General features: G+C 33.6%; 2 protein-coding genes across 2 annotated transcripts in view; one reads left to right on the forward strand and one right to left on the reverse strand.

Annotated features, from left to right (window-relative positions):
• The window catches only part of LOC135209313 (echinoderm microtubule-associated protein-like CG42247), a 139,406-nt gene that overhangs the window by 20,366 nt on the left and 95,190 nt on the right, over positions 1 to 23,850 (reverse strand). Inside the window, exons 6-10 of the mRNA XM_064242021.1 lie at positions 20,314 to 20,562; positions 19,675 to 19,791; positions 19,059 to 19,285; positions 4,646 to 4,719; positions 1,997 to 2,150 (exon numbers count right to left, since the gene is read on the reverse strand). Of these exons, the coding sequence (XP_064098091.1) occupies positions 1,997 to 2,150; positions 4,646 to 4,719; positions 19,059 to 19,285; positions 19,675 to 19,791; positions 20,314 to 20,562 (821 nt within the window). The remainder of the gene's footprint in view (positions 1 to 1,996; positions 2,151 to 4,645; positions 4,720 to 19,058; positions 19,286 to 19,674; positions 19,792 to 20,313; positions 20,563 to 23,850) is intronic.
• LOC135206885 (uncharacterized) overlaps positions 1 to 23,850 on the forward strand; it is a 197,030-nt gene that overhangs the window by 5,713 nt on the left and 167,467 nt on the right. The gene's annotated exons all lie outside the window — the stretch shown is intronic.

Below are 23,850 nucleotides of genomic sequence, written 5' to 3' on the forward strand. Positions count from 1 at the left end.
TGTTGATATCAGGCATGTTATCAGGTTGTCAGTGATGAAGCCAATAAAATACAGGTAAAATTTACTTCTTTTTTTTTCTGCCCTGAAATATCAGCTGGGGCTAGCCTAACTACATGACTTTATTTTCTATTTTGTTAATTACTAAAATTATATCTTAATGGTTTCGACAAAAAGTTTTTAACAATGCCACCCAGATTTATTTTGTAAATAAATAAAGAACAGTATAAAAAAAACAGCAGTGACAAGAGCAGAATAATATTTTCTATTTTTTCCTAAAGCAGTCATATATCTGGCGACAAGGTCACCTAAGAATTGAGGAGCAGTAAATCACGGGATTATCCGACCGGCAAACCATTTGGGATAAAGAAAAAAAAATCCCTGAATGCGAATTCTTCATTCTTCTAGTTTTTCCTATTATTTTTTGTTTTTTATAGAAATACTGTGAATGTTAAGAACGATCTGTAACTTTTTAAAATTGAATCTTACCTTCATGCGCAATACAGAAGATTTGGAAATCTTCATAGAATTTACTTGCCTGTAGTTTTACATTACGTTTTTTAAGAGTTGTAAAGGAAAGAAGTTGTCGTGACAAGATTAAGAAGAGTGTAGATATGTTTGCTATAAGATTATCTCAATCACCATGCTTTTTTTACATATGTTTTTTGTTTTTGTTTTGTTTATAAGAACTAGACTGCATCGTGAAGGGGCATACGGTAAATATTTTACTTTTTGTGCCTGGGATCTTTTTGTCTGTTTTCCTTGTAATCATATGCCTTGCCTCCGGTCCAAGCATAAAATTAGCATGACCTTGTTCCGTGAAGGTCTGGGGTAAATTTTATCTGTCTAAATATATGCGTTCCGTATATGATAGCTGATTACAGACTGCAATGGCGTTTTAGTATGCTTTAGATGAATATTTGCATATTTTGACCACCCTAGGCAAGAAAGCTAATAGTAATAATTAATATGAAAATTATTATTATTATTATTATTATGATTAGCTTTCTTGGTTGTGGTGGTCAAAATGTTCTAACATTCATCTGCAACAGACTGGAAGACCATTAGTTTGTAGACCAAGCTTACAAAGATACGATACTGTAAATGAAAAATTTAACAGAATAAATAAAATAGTAAATAAACAAGAAATGAATCTAGATAAATATATAAACATAATTTCATGCATGTATACATGCACGAAAATAAAAGCACTGTCTTTCAGGAAATCAGGCATTTGGACCTTTCGTATCACGTCTCGTCGACGGTGTTAATGTTATTCGTGCGGAGCCGACAAATGCGGACGTAACTGAAGCTATTTAAGGACACTCGATCAAAGGCTTTGTCAGATTTGTCAAGCAATTATTATTATCATCAATGTGCGCCCGTTCTTGAGAGTATGTCTGAAGTCCAGTTATTTGATTGTGAAACTTGAAAAAGCAAAAGAATTAATGAGAAAATTTAATGCAATAAAACTGTGTGGTGAATAAGAAGCAGCTTAAAACAAGTACAAAGTGCTCAAACGGAGCAGAGGCAAGGACAGTTTGCCTGTGTATACGCTCGGGCAAAAGAACTTAATTAGATGCAACACAGTAGAAAGTTATGGAGTACTGCACCATCCAGCACAAGGGAGTTAAATTTGTCCGCTTAGATATGACACATTTCCTACACATAATAGAAAATATTCCCATTATTATCATTGAACATAACTGATAGAAGGAAATAAAGGTCCATACCCTTATCATAGAGATCGGTTACGACTCAATGTCAGTTCTAGTTTCAAGTATAAATTTCACACACACATAAATTGAAACAAAATTCACTATGCTAGTATTACCTAATCATTAAACGAAACATGTACGGTAACTAAACTACAGTATTTCATGCAAGCCCTCTTCCCTCTGTTCGTAATATTTATCCACTTCATGTCATGGCTATACAAGACAGCCATCCCGTCGGCATTCAGTTGAAAACAATAATCATATTGCCAACAAAAGGATACACCCAATCAAGGGTTAGCGTGTGGTGAGGCAGCGCCGGGTTGTGTTTGATTGGCATCTTAGGGGCATGAAGTGTTCTCCTCTGCCCTCGGATGGTTACGAGGGCCGATCTTCCATCCGTTACTTCCTCGTATTCGTCACTTTCCTCTGGTGTCTCTGAAAAGTAATGAATAGTAATCATGTCTAAATGTTTATTACATTTTTTGAAGTAGTCTTGTCCAGCATCCTTTTGTTGAAAGCCAAGTTTCGATTAGGATTATTTACTCGTAATTGTGTTGTTCTTATTTTCAAGTCCGGCGGCAATTCACTTAATATGATGACCATGGCGAAAATCGCAGGTGATGTTGGCGGTCAAAGAGCCTTGTATACATTTCCTTGCAATACATTTTGAGTTCGGAGTGATAACAAAAGTGTTTATGAATTAAATGAAAACTTTTGAAACTAAAGTAAACAAAGTGGGGCAAGTATGAAAACTTAGTTTTTTCCAATTGAAACCTGTTACACAGCTTCATGTGCAATTGAAAGGGTTCTTTTCTTGATTTTATAGATGGTTCTTTTCGAAATAGGGCGACGATTCCCATGAATATGGTTTTAAAACGAATCTGTACCCAAAAATAGTGATGAAACTGCGTTCAAATTATGCTGCAGGTCTTCTGACAATGGTGTTTCTTTGTATAGCTTTCAATTATCTCCTTGTTTATAACTCTCTTGACATACTGTACGATTGGAAAAGAGTTTAGCGCATAGTTTCTTAACCTAATTAAATATAATGTGCATTGTGCGTAGAGTTTAATAGGTTTGGTAGCGCCTCAGTGGCGTGGAGTCAGAGATGTGTATTTCTGGTGATGGAAGTTCACTCTCGACGTGGCTCGGAAGTCACGTAAAGCCGTTCGTCCCGTTGCTGAATAACTGCTGGTTCCATGCAACGTAAAAACACCATACAAACAAACAAATAATAGGTTTGGCGTGTGATATGATGGTTTATTTGAAATTTAGCATAACGAAAAAGAATATTCATGATAATTTTTTGGGGGAAATTCTAATTTCATTTTTTTTCTTTTTTAATGTTATAGATTATTCTTAGTTGAGGTAATTCTCTACGGAAATCAGCTATAATTTTCACTTCTCTAGGAACGATTAGTCATAGTGTCTGAGTAATTTTCCAGTAAAATGTGGTTCTAATTATTTTTAGGATCCGAAATTAGGCTGAAAATGAACAAGATAATATGCGGCCATAAAACTTAAATAAAAAAAATGTGGATAGTATCGTAAGATTTTTAATACCCATTGCATGGAAATTTTACCTTTTGAACTGGAATAAGATGTTATCAGTTGAATTATGGAGCTGTCGGACTCTTGGGTTAAAGGTAATATCTTATAATTAGCAATGGTGAGTTATAAGATATTATCTTTAACCCAAGGGTCCAACAGCTCACTAATTCAACTTATAACTCACTATTACTAAATTTTTTTATTTAAAAAGGTTAGATTCTGCGCAATCAAATGTTTTATGTGAATTTCGAAAGGATGACTAATTGGTTTTTTTTAAGTAAGACTTGTTCCTAATCATTCAGATTTACGTACATTTTTTTAAAAGCATTTTTTCTTTTATTATCTAAGCATAGGTAACTGTTAATTTTGATTTCAAGTAATGTTAAGTTCGATGACTATGTTCATAAGAATTTAGTGAATAGCGCGTGTGCAAATTGCAATTAGACATAATGTAAGTGATGAAGTTATTCGTATGATTCTTCATCAGAATAAATCATAAGTTCTCATTGCGATAAAATATTTTGCTATGTATTCATCATGCATTATGGTAAAGAACAAATACATACAATGAATCAAACCACACCATTTAATAGATCATTCTTCGTGATATTAATTTGTGAAAAATAGAATTTAATTCACGATGATATCGAGGCATAAAAAAAAGGAATTCAGAATATTGATATCATAAGACAAGTAAGGTAGTCCGTCTAGGTTTATACTAGTCAAGATGGAGATCTACATCAAAGAAATATATTACATATTTGACGCTTGCTGTAGCTCTTTGATCATGATGGCAAATAATTATATGCGCAATAAAAAGAAGGAACCGTTCTTAACGAAAAACTTTGATTGCTGATTGCAATAAGATTTATGAATATTACTCTTGCACGTGGCTATGACTGTATTGCATTCCTCGTTTTGATTTAATTTCAGGCATTCAGAATAATAGTGTAACAAGAAAAGTAAAAATTAAAAATAAAAACACCTAAAATTTTAATTTGTTTCTAGTATAGACCATCTCATGCTATTAATGGAGGCTAAGAATGAAGTATTTTTTACTTTAGTAAACAAAAAATTAGGTAAGTTTTATTTAGCCATCATTGTGACAGTTACAAAACGATAAAAAACGTGAGTTCAGTGATGTTTCTAAAAAAAAAAAAAAAAAAAAAAGAGCAACTGTAAAAGACATAACGTAACCTAACGCAATTTAGCGAGCCTTTCATCTCCTTGAACTACTTACTGTTATGTATTCGGAAGGACACAGTTCAGATAAAATCCACGATTCTAACTCCAAAACATCGGACATGAAATTTAGTCTCCTTGTACCACAGCTGTCACTATGTAGTGCTTTCTTCACACTGGAATATTTTAGAACTTACCTTTAAGCGTAGGTTCACTTGTATGGCGTCTGAGAGTCGGTCTTCTCGAGGACGATCTGTTTCGCCGGTCACTGCTGAAATTGAAAAATTGGAATATATATATATATAATATATATGCACACACACACACACAAACATATATATATATATATATATATATATATATATATATATATATATATATATATATACATACTTACACACACACACACACACACACACAACATATATATATATATATATATATATATATATATATATATAATTTTGTCTCCTCGATGTATATTATTAACGTATTAAGCAGCGATGTTTCAGTGCAATTACGTAGATGTAGAAAATCTCGGTAAACCGTAAAATGTATAAGATAATTTCCAGAAGATTAAATTACTCGAACTTTTTCACTCGGCAGTTTTTATCGTTTTGCTCAAGAAGCAAAGGCCACAGTCTAGGTGGTTTCATAACTCGGTATTCATATTTTTTTTTTTTTTATAATATAATTGCTGAAAATATTTTTCGTACCTAAATCTTTTTATGAACTCAAGGGTTATTGGGTTTCGGAGAACCACGGAGATTCCGGAGGAAAATGAGCACATTCCAAAAAATGACAACTAGGAGGGGAATCATTCATTATCTAAAATTATGCTTTAAGTAGATGAAGCCTCGAAAATTAGCCATAGTAAATATTTGATAAGGAAACAGACTTGACTCCAGTACGAAAAGTTTCCTGAGGGTCATTCACCATTGCAATTTTTAAGCTGTTTATAGTTCCCTCCTGTTGATAAATGTGGCCATTCTTCAAACCTAAACAAAGTTATTGTATTAGATTAAGTCTTGGCGTGAACGAACTCGATTCGGAAATCATTTTTCTCGCGTATGAAAATTTCTCATGGTTAATAATCAACTATTTCCTAAGGATATAATATTTACTTAACTCTAAATTATGATATCATTTCTTGCAACCTTCCTGGAAGGTTTTCGTCAGTGCTTGACGCATAAGGTGAACGACCTCTAAAGAGTTACTAGATTGTCTTAATAACTAATCATGACGAGTGAGGTATGAATAAGTCCAAGGATTATACCTTTTTCACTATCACGCCATTTCGAATTTGTGTGGAAGCGGCAGGCAAGAACACGAAACGGGAACAAATCCAAGGGCGATATTCATTTTCATAATGTAATGAGATTTTTTCGTCATGCCATTTCGAATGTCCTCAAATAGCGCAGACAAAACAGAGGGCAGTAAAGTTTCAGAAAAGCTCAGCGAGCATTAGTTGGTTGGATATTTCATTATCATGCCATCGTAAGTTTATATTAAAAGTAACCTGGACCAAACAAAGAACTGTGAAATGGATGACTCGCATATGACGTTATTTTGTCTTATTATTTAAAGTTTTTTTTTTTTTTTATTGCCAAGATGATTCTATTGCAGTGCAATACAACCTTCCCCCATTTTTAAGATAATACGATGTATACGATAGATCAAATGGATTTAGGTAAACTAATGGCACATTCATAGAAGAATTAATTCTATAAGTGTGACGACAACTCTCGGTGCTGTAAGGGGAATCACACAAAGACGAGCGCGCGCTCATACACACGCATATATATATATATATATATATATATATATATATATATATATATATATATATATATATATATATATCCCTTTATTTGGCTTGTGCTGCTCATTTACGATAATATTACATATGATCCCTAAAAAGGGGGAAGGTTGTATTGCACTGCGATAAAATCATCTTTGTAATGACAAAATCAATAGAGACAAATAGACTACTTTCAAGAGTATCGTGAATTAAACTTTTAGATTTGTAAATCAGACTTCTAATCAGTCAGTGACTGACCACAGTACGTAATGATAATAAACATGAAAAATTTATCAGAAATCAATACAAATAATTTGCTATAAATACACCCAATGGCAATGGCTACTTTGCACTTCTATTTCAGCCACACCGGGTAGAATGTACTCAAGACTTAAGTTTTCATATATAAGAGATTCATGTGATTATGTTTAGAAATAATAGCCAGAACTGGGCATTAGGAAACGATATCATCGATGTTTTTATCCAAGAAAACGTGTAAAGAAAACTCAGGGCTTGAGTACATTCTACCCGGTGTAGCTGCATTAGAAGTTTAAAGTAGCCATTGCTATCTGGTGCATTTATGACAACTTATTTGTATTGATTGCTGACATATGTTTCACGTTTATTTTCATTTACTTACTTTGGTCAGTCAGTGATTGATTAGCAATCGAACTTACAACTCGAAAGTCTTATTCACGATACTCTTAAAAGGAAAATTTATGTCTTTATTGATTACACATGAAAATTAAAGTAGAAAACGGCTGCAAAATCAGAACTGGGTGCTTCCAGTGGGTAATTGAACTTTACATGCTTGAGACTTTTTAATGTATACACACTGATTCATTCTGAGAGTTTCAGTGACTACTTAATATGGTGGGTTGCTAACCCCTCGTCCTTTCCCAAGGAGTTTCAGGGGACTTGTAAGCTCAAGGCATCTGTATTTTCTTCGTGGTCCCTTAGCTATACTAACCAAATTCAACTTTGCTGCACAATATATCTTAACTGGCGGTCAGCGCTCGTGTTAATACCGCTGGCATATAACATGGTTATGTGCACCAAAAGTATAACAGTATACAGTTATGCACGCGAATACATCCACACCCATCCAGATACTCACGAACTGTCAGTTCCATAATTACTTGGGCACTTTCAGCCAGTCATTTGCGAGCCAATGCACCGCAAAGGTACCTTTCAGCAAGGGTAAATTACTGCTCTTGAAAACATGAAGGATTGTACTCGATAATTTGTGGCACTAACATTGTGAAGGTCAGCGATTATCGAACTCTTGGTCCATGGTTTCTCATATTTTGCAGAAATGTAATTTGTGAGTCACTTGAACTGAATTACACCGAAGAAGGAATTTGACTGGACTGGTTCAGAATTTCTTTCTGAGAGCGTCTTCTCCGCCGAAGTGGATTTATTCATTAGCCATCAGGAGAGTAGTATTCTTATTTTTGTCTTGCAGTATTTACTGTAGCTTTCTTTCTTCGTTATGCCTTACGTGAAATTTGTTTCATTTATAAGTATCATTCTAGTATTGTTCGTTACGACTCCCTGTGATTCTCAGAATAAATATGTACGATGCCCAGATAATATATATATATATATATATTTATATATATATATATATATATATATATATATATATATATATATATATATATATATATATATATATATATATATATATATATATATATATATATATATATATATAATCTTTGAAAGAGCTTATGAATGTCCGCTTAACGAACCTGATGAAACCAGAAAACCACCTTACTTAAAAGAAAATTTAAAACCGAGGAATGCGGAAAGTGTAAAGCCCTCCTGATAGTAATAACACAATTTTTGTGACCATAATTTAACTTCCGAGTCATGATTTAAAAGAAGAATGAAGTCCCTCACGTGATTATTCGAGATTACGTTCATCTTCCTCGCTCGGGTTACAGAAGCACTGTGTAATCAGGTCGGTTCGAACGCGTTCCTTCAACACGGAAGTGGCGCTGTACTTCCCAGGTTAAAACTATTTCCGTCCTTAGCGTAGGCATAGGTAAACAAGAGGTTGTTATGGTGACGCCTCGTAAATGCTGGTAAATAGTAATAAAAATTTTATGAGGTGCTGGTCCAAGTATCGAAAAACTATGAACGGCAATGAATTATATGACCTTGAAAGATTCTGTATTCGAATTTCTCTCTCTCTCTATCTTCAATATCATATATCTATTATATAATATCATATATATATATATATATAGATATATATATATATATATATATACACACATTTTATATATGTATATATACATATTACTGTGCTAATATATGATGTCACTTCCTAAAGATTATCTGCTGTATGATTACGATGGCCTTCGTCTTACCTTCACGAATGTGTCCTGGTTAATGATAGGTAATGACTCACAGCAGTTTTGAGTACACATAAGTCACTAGACTTATATTGACAGAAGGATCTGCGTGAGAGAGGCAAACCTTCTCCTGGATCCCATTTGTCACGTAAGGACGTTATTAATGATATTTTTTTTTCTATTTAAGGTAGACGGATTAAAGGCCTCGATAATTTTAGATATTTTTCTGCCGGTTTCAAAACGATTATTTGAATCTTATAAGAAGATTGGAATATCAAAAATTGATCTACACGAATTAGATGTATATATTAAGAAAACTTAAGATCATCCACAAATAGATAGAAAAATATGTACACAGCAAAATATTTTGAGTCCAAGATATATAAAAGAAATCAGTATACTTGGACTTTATTTTAAATTTTGTAATTCTTTTCCAAGAAATGACCTGTTACCTATGGTTAATATCGATATTAACGTTTATATTTTTGATGATGAATATTGATTACTAATTTTAAATTTGACTCAAATCGTGTGTAAGTGGAAACGATTATTTTTGGTTATATGCATGCTTTTCCAAGGTAATATTTAACGTTCATTCAACTTGATGTGATATATATATATATATATATATATATATATATATATATATATATATGTATATATGTGTATATATATATATATATATAGATATATATATATATATATATATATATATATATATATATGTATATATATATATATATGTGTGTGTGTGTGTCAGTAAATTCTTTTTTATTTTACCGAAGCTCTTTTTGGTGTTATAAATTTTGGAAGGTGTTAAACCTTGTGATCTGACCAGATATTCTTTCGTGTTCTCTCAAACGGGGTCGATGGCCAGTAGTTGTTGCAGCGCCACATTGCAGAAGAAATGATTATGTACCTTTTATATCAGTTTTAAGAATGGCAGATATAGGACTGACAAATCGAGAATGTTCTTATAACTCCTATATAAAGGACGTTTTTGTCTTGGGAAAACAAATAAACATTTGACCCAGTACTAAACAGCCGAGGTTGTCTGCAGGTTGTAGCTCTCTCGTGATGAAAATTAATTGTTTACATAACCAAAATCGTTTGGACTCGTCCCTGTGATGCGTCAGAACCAATGGTCATGGTAGAGACTGATTTTACTGATGATATACGATCTATAGTGAGTCTGTCTTCAAGAAGGGATGAAGATGAATTGCCGCAATTCGATTACGCATTTTTCAAATTGTTATCATTAATTACATCTTCTACTGCTCGCCGTTGCTGCCATGGCCAATGTTCTAAATATTGTCACTTTCGTACGGTATGCTTCATTTCCAGAATTATTTCTGTTGCCTGAGTAGCCTCCAGTCTACAGATTGTATATGTATGTATGTATGTATATAACTTGTCTATATGTGTGCATTTATATATGTACATGTATAAATATATATATATATATATATATATATATATATATATATATATATATATATATGTGTGTGTGTGTGTGTGTGTGTAACGTAACGCAAGTCTAGCATAACAAATTTTTACTATGAGATTCAGGGTCTCTGTAACACGGTTTTTTGGACTTTGCTCCTTGTCAAAGCATCGGATGTAGCTGAAAGTTGACATATGTATATTTTACAACCACTCACAAATTTTGTCAGCATTATCAATAACCTAAACCCAATAGTTTTAATTCTTATAGAGTAAAAATGATCTAGCCGACGCCATGGCCAATGATTACGAGCCAAGAGTCGAAAAACATTCATTACGTAGCAAGGTAAACAAACACCTTTTGACTAAATGTTGCCCCGCCCATCCACCAGACAGAAATTCCATCGGCTCTGAAACCCAAAGACTTTATGAATGGCGGAACGATACATAGATGTGGGTAGGGTATCAGTGCTAGCGTAGTAATACTACTGTAGCAGTAGTGCCGCATATTAAACGTTTAGGCCAACTGCTGGAATCCTTGAGGATCATTTAGCACTTCTTACAACTACTCGAGAAATTAGTTTTTATAGCCAGCAGTTAAATTTTCTAATCCAACAATGCCCATGGTAGCCTTCAGTGTTATCCTTAATTATAACGAGGCGAAAGTGGGTGGAGCCTCATGAAGTCACCATTCTGACGATAATTATTGGTGAAGGTTTAAAGCCAATATACGGTACCGGCTATTTTTTTTCAGTAAATAGGTAGATAGCTAATAAATAAAAATTGCTTGACATTAGATATAGCAGTTATCAAATCAAGCTTGTCTACTATGTTTTTGATAATTACCAACTATTCCCCACATCTTGTCAATCTGATTGTGACCTATAAAGTAGACTGTAATTTCTTTGGAAACTTATTTTGGGATTTAGACTAATAATCGAAGTGTTTTTGTATTTATTAACATATTTTGTTGGTTTGTTCATTATGACAATTATCAGTGGAGAGGTTCCAGAGTTCATAAAGGTGTACTGCTTTGCTTGTATTTAAATTTGTATGTCTTTGTTACGTATAGCCAATCATCCATCGAGAAAGAGGGAAGAAATGCTGTCATAAGTTACGTAACGAGTGCGTTCGAAACCTTTTCTCTGAGCAAGTTGGCCCGTCTTCAAAAAAGGTCACTTTTACATTATAAGTACCAAATTTATTCAACCTACGTAGTGCAGAATACACTCAAAATTTATGTGTTGATGTAATATATATTCTGAATAAGCGTTATATTTATGAAATGCATAGATAAAAAGTTATTGCAAAAAAACCGTGTTACAGAGGCCCTGAATCTCATAGTAGGTTGCATTAGGCTAAAATATGTAGCACAAGAAATATGATGTCACGTAAAGTACCGTAAATAATTATATAATCTATCAAGGTAAAGAAGGAATAAGAATGGTAACAAATATTAACGATTCCCTTCTTCCCATTCGTTCTTATTATTTTTCTTACTTTGGCCATTGAAGGTTTAATTTCAATAGTACGTTGTAAATGGTACTGTGTTCCTGGAAAAAATATCTGTTATTGTTTACAGTGGAGTCATAGCATGACTCAAAAACATTTTGTCACTACCCAGAATAAATAGAATGTAAGAATTCATTAGGTAATATTTAGGCCTATATGCATTTACCTCGAGTATTTAGGAAAATTGCGCATATATTATTATTATTATTATTATTATTATTATTATTATTATTATGTGAAAAGTGCATTACTATGCCTCCCTGCAAACGATAGTTTTTTTAATGATAAACTAAGCATTCCATTAGGTAGCCATTAGTTTTCTTTTTGTTTGAATATCAGCATATGTTAGCGTGTAGAGACTTGTGTAGAGTCTGGACACGCACACACAATCCTCTCTTATTACTTGTGTATGCAGAGAACTAGATGTCTAACACCTTGCGTCATACAAACACGCGCTCTCGCGAATACCATAGGAAAACAACAGGTAGAAGTTCAGTATCAAGCGTTTTCATGTCCATTCACGCAAAGTCTATCCACGATGTGTGAATAAGCGTGAAAAATTTGGTACTGAACTCATGCTTTCAATTTTCCTGTGTACATATACATATATATATATATATATATATATATATATATATATATATATATATATATATATATATATATATAAATGAGCGAATACCACAGGAAAATGAAAGGCAGAAGTACCAAGCGCTTTCTTTTTTGGTATTCGCTCTTGTAATGAAGCCACGTGCATCTACTGTGATTCTTTAAACATATATATATATATATATATATATATATATATATATATATATATATAAATATATATACATATATTAGTGATAGATAGACAGATATATGCATATCTTTCCATTATGTAAGGGAATGTGAATGAGAGAATAGGTTAGATATTGCTGAAACGAATTGTTTAGTTTTACTAGATAAAACTAAAGCAAGAATATTGTTAAAGGTGAGAGGTGATGAGATACAATGAGAAGTCGTAAACAAACTTATTGTAGGTGAATGTAAAACTCCAATTCCTTTGAAAAAGTCTGATTTTGTTTCAAGAATGGGATTCGAAAAGTAGAAGACTTAAGAAAACCTGGATAAATAGATTGAGAGAGACGCCTGAGTTGGACGACTTTTAAAAGCAAGAAAATACGTGAATAATAAGACGTAAATATTCCATTGTGTGTATAGGAGGATTCGACGAGTTGATGCAAAGCCTTCTGAAGTTATACAATGTTAAAACAGTTTTCCGCAATGTGGTTTTCCTTTGATCCAATAATTAAAAGGATAAATGTGGTAGGTACTGCTTAGATGTTGACTAGGGGAAACTGGTCATTGTTGATATACATACATATATATATGATATATATATATATATATATATATATATATATATATATATATATATATAATATAATATATATATACACAAATAGCAACAAGAAAACGAAGACTTAGACTCAGAATAATGCCGTGATGGTGTCGAAGAGATCTGTGGTTGCACGGAAAAGGAGGAGACGGACAACTGTCACTTCAGTGACTGACTACCAAGATAGATAGTTTATAAACACGCAAATGAATTAGCTCTTTTTCTTCTCCAAATTTCCTTATGTTATCTATTCATTTTTTCTCATTTTTAGCATTAGAGGTCGTTTGTTTGTTCATTTGAAAATGTCACAGCTCCGAATAATGATTGTGAAATTAAACAATCATGGTCCTGCTAAAATTTTGCCTTGGGAGTTGCTAGGTAAAAGAAAAACTGCAAGGGTCTTGAAGACTAGTTATATATATATATATATATATATATATATATATATATATATATATATATATATATATATATATATGATCTGGTAAGGTAAGGGTTTGATAATCCAGCTGAAACACTTATCAAATGACTTGGTAGTAGAAATTTATTCGTTTTGTCCAACTGAGCAGTTGTATGATAAATTTGAGCGTAATTACTTCATTCTTGATTTCAACAGTAGAGGACTAGTGTGACAACCATTATCGCCTTATTTTTTTCCACTCACGTCAGATAAAAACAATTTACTAATGAAAATATTACTAATAATACAACTGCTTTTGCTCCTATTGATACTATGGGTCAGTCGATTTCTCACTGCACAAGTCACCCACGAAAAGCCGACTGAACTATATTTTAGTTATGACCAGAGAACAGTCAAAAGCAGTTTTGCTAATATATCAGCATAGACCTTCTAGAAGCCTCTCTCTCTCTCTCTCTCTCTCTCTCTCTCTCTCTCTCTCTCTCTCTCTCTCTCTCTCTCTCTCTCTCACCCTTATGAGAGCATCAGCTGTTTTGAATTAAATTCTCCCTTTGTCACTGTCAGAACTGTTCTTACATGACGTATAGCCAAGGGAACTTGTTCTTTTTTACTTTGGTTACAAGAGCTTAATAACCTATATTAAACAATTTTATTCTGACCTTTTTTTTTCGAGGTGACGAATGATCTAATGGTTCAGTATTCGGTTTTTAAAGAGGTTTAATCAGACAAGTTGTCTCGAAGTTGACGCACTGGCTTGTAAATTTTTTTTTTTTTACGTGTAAATGTGATGCGAAGATGTGTTGAAACAACACGAAAGTGTTTGGTAATTCTTTTACTTTTCCCGTCGCCTCAGGTATGTTATATATATGTGTATGTATGTATATATATATATATATATATATATATATATATATATATATATGTATATATATAATGTGCATGTGTCTGTATGTATATATGTGTGTATGTAAATCGGTGATCATGTAATGTGTCAGTAATCTTGTTATAACTAACTTATCATATATTGTTTTAAGTACTTGTTTAATTTTTATTATTATAAAGGAAAATATCGTTTGAAATCCCTTTGCTTCGATTTTTTGCCGATTCCTTCGACTTGATATATATTTCTGTAAATTTAATCTTAATTTGGACATCCATCATCAATCGTAAATGTTTTTGTTCCGCTAATCCTATGTGATTTAGTCCGTTCTGTAGTGGTTAACAATCAGCATCGTCTAGACGTTCCTACAAAATTTGTTTTTCAATTCATTGCCCCAAAAATGGCATTTACAATTGGCATTTCCTTTTATTATGTTATTTATTTATCTATATGTATACACATCTTAACCCCCCCAAAAAAAAACTGGTGGGAGGGTTGGTTTCCCTTCCTCTAAAAACTTGGAAATGACCTCTCTACAGATTTATTTCAGATCTAAAATGTATGTAACTATTGAATAGTCATCGTTTATCATCTTCGTATATACTTACATCCAAAGAAATATTGCATTCGTATACAACCATGCTCATTGCTTAGTAGAGTAAAATTAGAAAAAATAGGGGGCTTCCAAAGATGGTTAGTAAATTTTTGCTTGACTGCTGTAAAATTGTTTTATTCTCCAATATTTTCGAAAATACTGGTTTAGAAATTTATATATATATATATATATATATATATATATATATATATATATATATATATATACTATATATACTATACATACATATATATATATATATATATATATATATACATATATACATACATACATACATATATATATATATATATATATATATATATATATATATATATATATATATATAATGGTTTCAGCAATGTTGCTTTCCAATATATCTTTAGAAAAAACTATGTTTAATTGATGGCATGCTTGACGATAACGTATTGTAATAATGTGCCAGGAAGAAATGTTAATGAATCCTTTTCATAGTAGAAAGCTTTCGTAAGCTAGCTTATAAACTAAGTTTTCCCTGCGGTACTTCTACGTATACATACATACATCCCCCCCCCCCCCCAGGTAATGAGAAGCTTACGTCTGCATTCATTTAATTCAAGAGAGGATGGTTTATATATTTTTTCATTATCTGTTAGAAAACTTAGTAGTCAATCTTATTTCCGTACTACTGGAACAATATTTGCATGACGTACAAGTTTCCTTGCCATGAACGACCGCAGTTCATACAGCACAAACTAAGACAAAACAAAGGCTTCAAATTTGTTTATCTCAGTCGTGCAGAAAACGCATTCCATGGTTATAGACTGTCTTTAAGAACACGAAAAGGTTTTTGTGTGGTTGGTTAACATGTCATTTTCACCCTTTGGGTCAAGGCCACGGCCACGGTGAGAGTTCGAGGAAAGTTGAATTTTATGCCAGGTGAATCATGGGTGATGGAGTTTAGAAGCTACGTAAACGACATTTGTTATGTCATAATCAGCGAATTATTCATACTTAAATGTATACCTCACGCTTCCGCACTGAATTTAAGAAAGTGAATAATGTTTCATATTACTGCTTCTGATTATGCACAACGCCACTAAGCACAGGCACGTTCAAAAGCTTAACTACCTTAATACACACGCCCCATCTGTGCTTAAGTCATTTCCAAGCGATCAGATTTTACATTGCGGCCATTTCTTGAGGAACTAAACACATTTGTGGATGCGGACTTTATATGAGTTCCATTCTTAGAAATGACACACACTCACACACACACACACACACACACACACACACACACATATATATATAGTATCTATCTTATATAATGTATGTATGTATGTAGGTATGTATGTGTATAAGCGAATACCACAGGAAAATGATAGGCAGAAATCCAAGCGTTTTCGTCTTTACTAAGACATTGTCAGTGTCTTAGTAAAGACGAAAGCGCTTGGATTGCTGCCTTTCCAGTGGTATTCGCGTATTTAATGAAGTCACATGCATCTACTGTGATTTTTAAGCATACACACACACACACACAAACTACATATATATATATATATATATATATATATATATATGCATGCATGCATGCATGCATACATATATATATATATATATATATATATATATATATATATATATATATATATATACGTACAGTGTGTGTGTGTTTGCGTAGAACTTATGCGCGGACGGATATCCTACACGTTCTATTTGATTATTATCTCCTCATACAGTGTGCTAATATGTACTTCATCCTACTGTGTGTGCCTGCTGTGTTAATGTCTGACTGCTGTGGGTGCCCCTCGGATTTCGCACTCTAACATTTTGTAATGCGACGGAGCCTTCTTCCTGGTAGTGTTGCAAATGTCGATGCTTTCAAGTTTAAAAAGTACTAAAATGCAAGTTTTAGGTGCCATGAGCCTTTGTCGTAAATTTTCCAAATCGTTTGTCATCAGCTGTTTTGATGTATATAGTTTTGTTACTGATCAGTTTGTTCATTTTATTCTTGTAATTTTTATTTGGATTTTAGAAGGTTCCTCTGGGCTCAGTTTTCTCTTTGTTGGTGAAAATCATTATTTTCAACAGCTTGTTTAGAACTTAATAAATTTTAAATCGTTTCATTATAAAGTGTTCACATAATAATGATTGTTGGTTTATAACTTCATTTGTCTTTAAAATTATATCTGTCATATTGCTGCTACTACTGCTAGTAGAAGTAATAAAAATGATAATTGTTATAGATAATATTCTGGATTTCCACTATGACGGATTATGACTTTATGGTCGTCTGCTGTGGTCACCGACCACCAATAAAATGCAGCCGCGTTCCTCTATCTGGAAATATAATGTTTGCTGACTGACGTCACGATATCCACTTAGCTGCACGAAAGCCATGAAGTGGCTTAGGATTGGGGATTGCATTGTTAGAACAACATTGTATTTGCTTTGCTCCGTCGTTATTCCTTGAGTAAACTGCATTATGCAGGCAATACAGCAATGCATGGCCTAGTTAGAGGGGGATGATGTAGAATTTTATATTGTAAATATTTTTTTTTTCTCATTTGTTAAAAATCATGAAGAATTTAATTTCCAGTCATAAAGGCTAATTTATCATGTTGGAATTGGCCAGTATTCGTTTATATTTTTCTGACTACTTGTGTGTTCTTTCTACCATAAGACATCTATGTTTCCAAGAGGCATTTGGATCATCATTTAAGGAGAGAAAACAATTGATCTTTTCTCATATAGTGGCCGAACTTGATTTGGGCAGCTGGGCTCATCTAGCTATTTTTCACACACAAATGCAGATTCTCCACAGCTTCCCGCTACGCCCAGCAGCCAGCACATAAATGTTCCATGGATTCTCGTCATTGTCGTATAGCTACACAAACGTAAAACTCTTACGCGCCTCTTTTTCAAGTGTTGCTATTAAGCCTGGGGAGTAAATTCTTAACCTCATCAGCCCAAGAAATGTTTTAGCACGCAGCAGGAACTGGCAAACATTATACAGATGAAATACAAGCTTTCTCCTTCATTTGCATGAAAAGTGAGAAAGCGGCGATGAGCATGCAAGGAAATCACGACAGAGCTTCCAGTAACAACGATTTACATACTTGCATTTTCCACGAAATTTGGGAGGGAGCATTCCGAAAATAATTGACTAGTATGAAAAGTTAACTGCAGAATGAGTGTGAAGTTATACATGCATTTGATCCATAGGTACTACATACCAGCCTCGCCTTACAAGCAGGAGTTCAGATATCGATCCTGTTACCTGGCATTACCTCAAACTACCTCCCTAATAGGAAATGGCGTGTTGTGCCCTTCTGGCAGTATATGCTCTCTAGCTCTAGGTATCGTTCCCAATTTAAACAATTTCTCAACTACCTGGGTAGTAAGCATAACTATCAAAGTTACAATTTAGCGGGGAAGCGAGAACAAAATTCCTTTCCTCTATATCATTATCAATAAGTTTGAGAAGTCTCTCTCTGGGTTCCGAAATCAACGTTTTCGAAAACTTTTTTTTTTCTTTTTTGTCACTGCCCTAACATATTGAAAATTAAGTCCATAAATACATTAGTATACAAAACATGCAACACATGGTCGAGTTTTGCATCACTTAATGATGAACTAGGATTTAAAATTTTTCTAATGATAATGATTTTCCACCAAGCTGAGTTTATAAAAAGTCCTTAGATTCAATATATAGACTAAGGAAACCAACCAATAGAGTTCCGAAAATGGAGTAACTGTAAAATCGAATAAATTTGAAAAAGCATATCAAAATTAAATCATTGCAAATAAATTTTAGATCCGTTCTTCGTAACAAAAATAGCACTATTAGGAAACTCTTTCACCCTAAAGACGGACTGCGTGCGGGTAATGTTTATTTGTTTATTTGACCTAAATTCCAAGGCTGGTATTTGGGTAGCTCATCACGAGCTCGCAAAACCAGATACTGTCAACATGCGGGAATAAGCAAACGAATAGGGCGCGAGTTTTGAGTAAAGCTCCAGTCTTCGATACGTGAACACATATGGTTGCTGAAGATGGTTATGTTTTGAGCATTTTAAGATTTGAGACACTTTTTTTTTGAACCGAAACGACTTCAGTATTTTCAGATTTATGATAGATTTCCATAGGGTCAGTTTGAAAGTATAAACACTCAATAATCTTACGTCTGTAACACTGATCCTACATAGATAAAACTAGCCCTCTCCTCTACTCACATGGAACTACGTCTGTCGTCATTTCCATTGAGGGATTTTCTCCTCCCTCCGTTACCGTTTTCGGTGCTTCCTCCGTTTCCACTTCCGGAGGCACTTGGCGGTGTCGATTTGTTCGAACGAGGGCTCTTGAGCAGGTTGTTGTTGTTCGTCGATGCCTCTTCCATTTGCTCCACGTAGAACACGTCGTAGTCGGAGAAGTCGTTTTTGAACTGGGAGAAACTCTTGACCTGGAAGCATTGGTTAGAATGCAGGAATGTGACGTCATCGCACTTTGATTTTTTTTAGTATTATTTTATGATATGTGCACACAGATACACTCACGCCTGTATGTATATATGTGTATATATATATGTGTGTGTGTTTGTATGAACATATGTATTTATACACACACACACACACACACACACACACACATATATATATATATATATATATATATATATATATATATATATATATATATATATATAAGACGTCTAAATAAAGAAATAATTGGTACTATACGGCTAAATATACCTGCAGCTTTAACCCCTTATTTGCTAATCCCCGTTTCTTATTAGGGTATAATTCGAGTTGTAGTTGCAATTTGTAAAGCAATGACTTTTGGATGACTCACCTCTTCCCCCAGAACGGAGAGCAATCGCAGCGGCCCTGTAAGCTTAAACATTTTCCCCACATCCTTGACGACGTCTTCCCAGAGATTTACCGTCTTCATGTTGACAAGTACTGTTCTCTGTAAAACGAAAATAATTCAAAAAAATTTAGCGTCGTATCGAATAAAGCACTTGAAGAAATAAATAGATAGTCGAAGTAATTCATTTTACATAATGATTAGCTTTATACTGAGAGGCATAAATGAAGGAAGAGAGCAAAAAAAAGAAAAAAAAAATCCAGACGCACAAAAATCGTTTTTAAATTTATTTTTTTTTATTTCAAGTGTGTTGAATTATATCAAACTTTTGGAGGATATAGGTCCTATATAAGATTGCAGAATGAAGGTATCTTGGCCATAGTCTCATGTTGGTACATAATGGCCAAAAGGTTAGAATTTCGTTTTAAACACTTATATTTTCATAATTCTTAAAGGTAAGGGTACACTCACACAGTAGTACTTGAATTTCAGAATCATTACTGCAATTTGTTTTTTAGAATGTCTAAGAGTCAAAAGAGCGGGTGTTATCCACAAATACCTGACCCTTTTCTATGACCTCTACAACCATTACGAAAATGAAACAAGCTAAGAAACATCATTTACCTCCTGCGAGTGATCGGTGTTATTCAGAATCTTGATCGTCCTGCCGTCTCTCGACCCGGGTTTGCTGTTGCCTGACTTGCTGCTGTCGGCCGAGCTCTTCTTCGACACCTCCCGAACGACAGGAGATCCTGTCCGGCTGTTATCGCCCCTCCTTCCTCCTCCAGGACCCTGGCGGTCCGCCAGGGCATTGGGTGTCCCCGCTAGGGCGTTTTGATTCCAGTCTGGTCTCTGACGTCCGTATCCGAGGTTCTTCGAGGTTTTATGAAGGAAGATTTTAGTGAACAGACTCATTTTAATTCACGATTCTAGAAAATTTCGAGTTTTAGACAAAATTTTCATAATGATAATAATAACTTAATTTCCATAGCTTTAATCTAATTATGTACTTGTATTCTAATTTCGAAAAGTTATCTAACAAAGCTTTAGGCGTAATACGAATTTCAAGAAATGATATTTTAAACCAATTTCAATCAAATGGCTTTGGATGGTTTTGCTAGACAAAGTTACGGTAGTCATCCTTGGAAGTTGTCAGTGTTAGACTACTTGCAAATTACCATTGTTGAAGACTTAATGTTAGACTGATTTCGTGATACCATCGTAGAAAGGATTTGATCTTAGATTTGTTTCGAACTGTCATTGCAACGTTCAGATTCATTTTTATGTTGAAGCATTTTTCATTTTTCATCAAAATATTTTATCAGTAGGGTCAACAATGAGATGTAGAATTTGCTAGTATAGTTTAACAGACATATATCACCCATTTAATTTCTTTAGATATTTACACGACCTCTTATCTACCTAGTGAATGAAGTAGGATAGATATGTCCTCTCGATATATATATATATATATATATATATATATATATATATATATATATATATATATTTATAGTGATTGTGTGTGTGTATGCACTTGCCCGTAAGCACGAATGTATGTATGTATAACTGTTTACTTTTTCCCTCTTCACACATACAAATGTATACATGTAAGTAGGCATATTGGTTACGCTATCATGCCGGGTTTTACCTATTTATCAACATTCACCATTAGGATCGTCGGTCTTAAGTTCTGGTCAAAGAAATAAACCCAAATGCCAATACTGTTGGGTTACTAATATTAATATTTACTATGCTACAATTTCGAAATTCTCTTTTGCCTGATAGTTAAGCGAAAGGTAAGGTAATGCGCTCTAAATCAGTGTATGTTTTCTTACGTTTTAAAATCTCACACTTTTCACACTTATTTTGTATAATTGCAGGTAAAATGATGTTTCATTAAGAAAACATACAAGTGAGAACATGGTCTACTCTAGGCAATCGCAGACAGCAACTGCGCTATCTGAAAAGCGGAAAAATCTTGCTAAGTCTGTACTAAACTTGAGAGCAAAATCTACCATTCTTTTACAACATTTATAGCACGTTCTCTGCTCACAACAGCGTATCCTAGACATCGAAATCTTGAATTACTACATTCCACACTTAGAATGCCAGTATTCACTTCTCTTGATACTGGGATCAAATATTTCTGAAGCTGCAAGATTATCCAGGAGACGAAAAGAACCCTTTAAATAGTTTATATATGCACTACTTCCTACACTACTCTGACTTGATCCGGATGTAAAGGACGAATGCAGACAGGCGGAGATAAAGCCAGTGATGCTGTCTTAGTTCGCCTTTACTTCTGTGTATGAATTAACAGAAGGCATCAAAAGCATACAGGTTTTATAAACAATGCACAAACGGAAACAATACCGATATGGGTTTCCTGTGACGAGGCACCATATTCCATGTGGGCTGCCGATCTAATGGTGTCATCTGCATCATAGGTCATAAGAGGTTAGAGCTCACTGACTTGAGCCAGAATCATTGAGAAAGGATAAAAGTTGGTATAGGGTTTTGGAAAATAATGCTGATTATGTATTACATATATTGAAACGTATTCTTTTTTCATTTTAGGGTGTTTGAAGGAATTTTATTTACTTTAAAAACAATGAAATTTAGAATTTACTTATTTCTGAGGTTTGAGGAATCTATGATTAAAGGAAAAACAAGATCAGAAAGTGAAAGTGATATACATTTTATAGGCTATAAATATATAAACTCCTTCCTTTGTTGATACAGATAGGTATAATATTTTAAATGACAGTGCTTGCCAAACTAAATTACAAAGATGGCATAGGTAGATGGTATACTTTCTCAATTTTGAAAGGTTTGATTATCTTTGGTACTGTAGCATTTAAGCATGCTGAAAAAGGCAGGTATACTTTATCATTCCTTAAAGTTACTGTTGAATATGGCACAGCATAGCATTTAAGTGTCTTGTCAAAGGCAGAGAATATACTTTATATATAGTTTTTTTTTTTGTTATATGGCAATTGTAGATATTGTTGATTAAGTCTCTTCGCTAAATGAAATAACACATTTCATCAAGGCTTCAAGGTTTGGTTATTGTGGAGTAGCTGTTATATATTTAGCACAGAGGATAAATCATATTTTCTTGTTTTATAAAGACATTCCCTCCACTTTCCATCTCCTGTAGCCTCGGTGTTTTCGTAAACGAAAATTGTAGTGTTGTTACTACATCCATAAAAAAATATTAAAAGTATTCGTCAGGTTTGTGACTATCCTAAGTGTGTAGAGTTCAGGACTTTCTGTGGTTCATTGTATTTTTATGTTATTGGTTTTTTAATGGACGTTTGTGTCTTAATGTAGTCGAAAGTTAGCTGCTGAATAGTATTGCTGTAAATAAGCCGAAAACTGAATTTCAGAGTAGACTTTTTCATAAAAATATGTATTCTGTGCGCACGTCGTTTAATGGTAAATTTATTATCATGCAAACTTAAGGAATGCCCTTAGGTATTTGCTAATATTGTTGAGAGTGTGTTCAAAATAGTATTTTTCACTTATCTAACTCTCTCTCTCTCTCTCTCTCTCTCTCTCTCTCTCTCTTCTCTCCTCTCTCTCTCTCTCTCTCTTTCCATGTTGTCATGTCGTTTATATACCTTATACCACTTATATATACAAGCATTTTAGAATACGACTAAAGTTTGCTTTAATGCAAAAAGGTTATTTATTCATGTTTGATATTTGAAGTTAATAGTCTCTCTCTCTCTCTCTCTCTCTCTCTCTCTCTCTCTCTCTCTCTCTCTCTCTCTCTCTCTCTCTCTCTCTCTCAGTACTTTAACGGGAAAACACAGTAGCAACTCAAACGCCAGAACCATTTATTATATCAAGAATCAATTACCAATAAATCTTACACCAACTGATGGCAATGAACTTCGGAGCCCAGGGCCACAGGTTCGTATTTTCAGGTATTTTCACCCTAACACCGGTCACAAAAAAGTAGAACCAGTAAATTCACGCTGCTCTGTTATTGAAAAACCCTTATTCTAAATTGGAAAGGTATGTGTTGACTCGATATTCACCGAAGTCACGGAATCCTTTGGAAAATTCGATGTAAAATTGGCATGTAAATGAGGTTAGTCGTGTGGACTATTTCTGGTATATATATATATATAGGATATATATATATATATA

The sequence above is a fragment of the Macrobrachium nipponense genome, chromosome 11, assembly GCF_015104395.2.
Source record: "Macrobrachium nipponense isolate FS-2020 chromosome 11, ASM1510439v2, whole genome shotgun sequence".
Lineage (NCBI taxonomy): Eukaryota > Metazoa > Arthropoda > Malacostraca > Decapoda > Palaemonidae > Macrobrachium > Macrobrachium nipponense.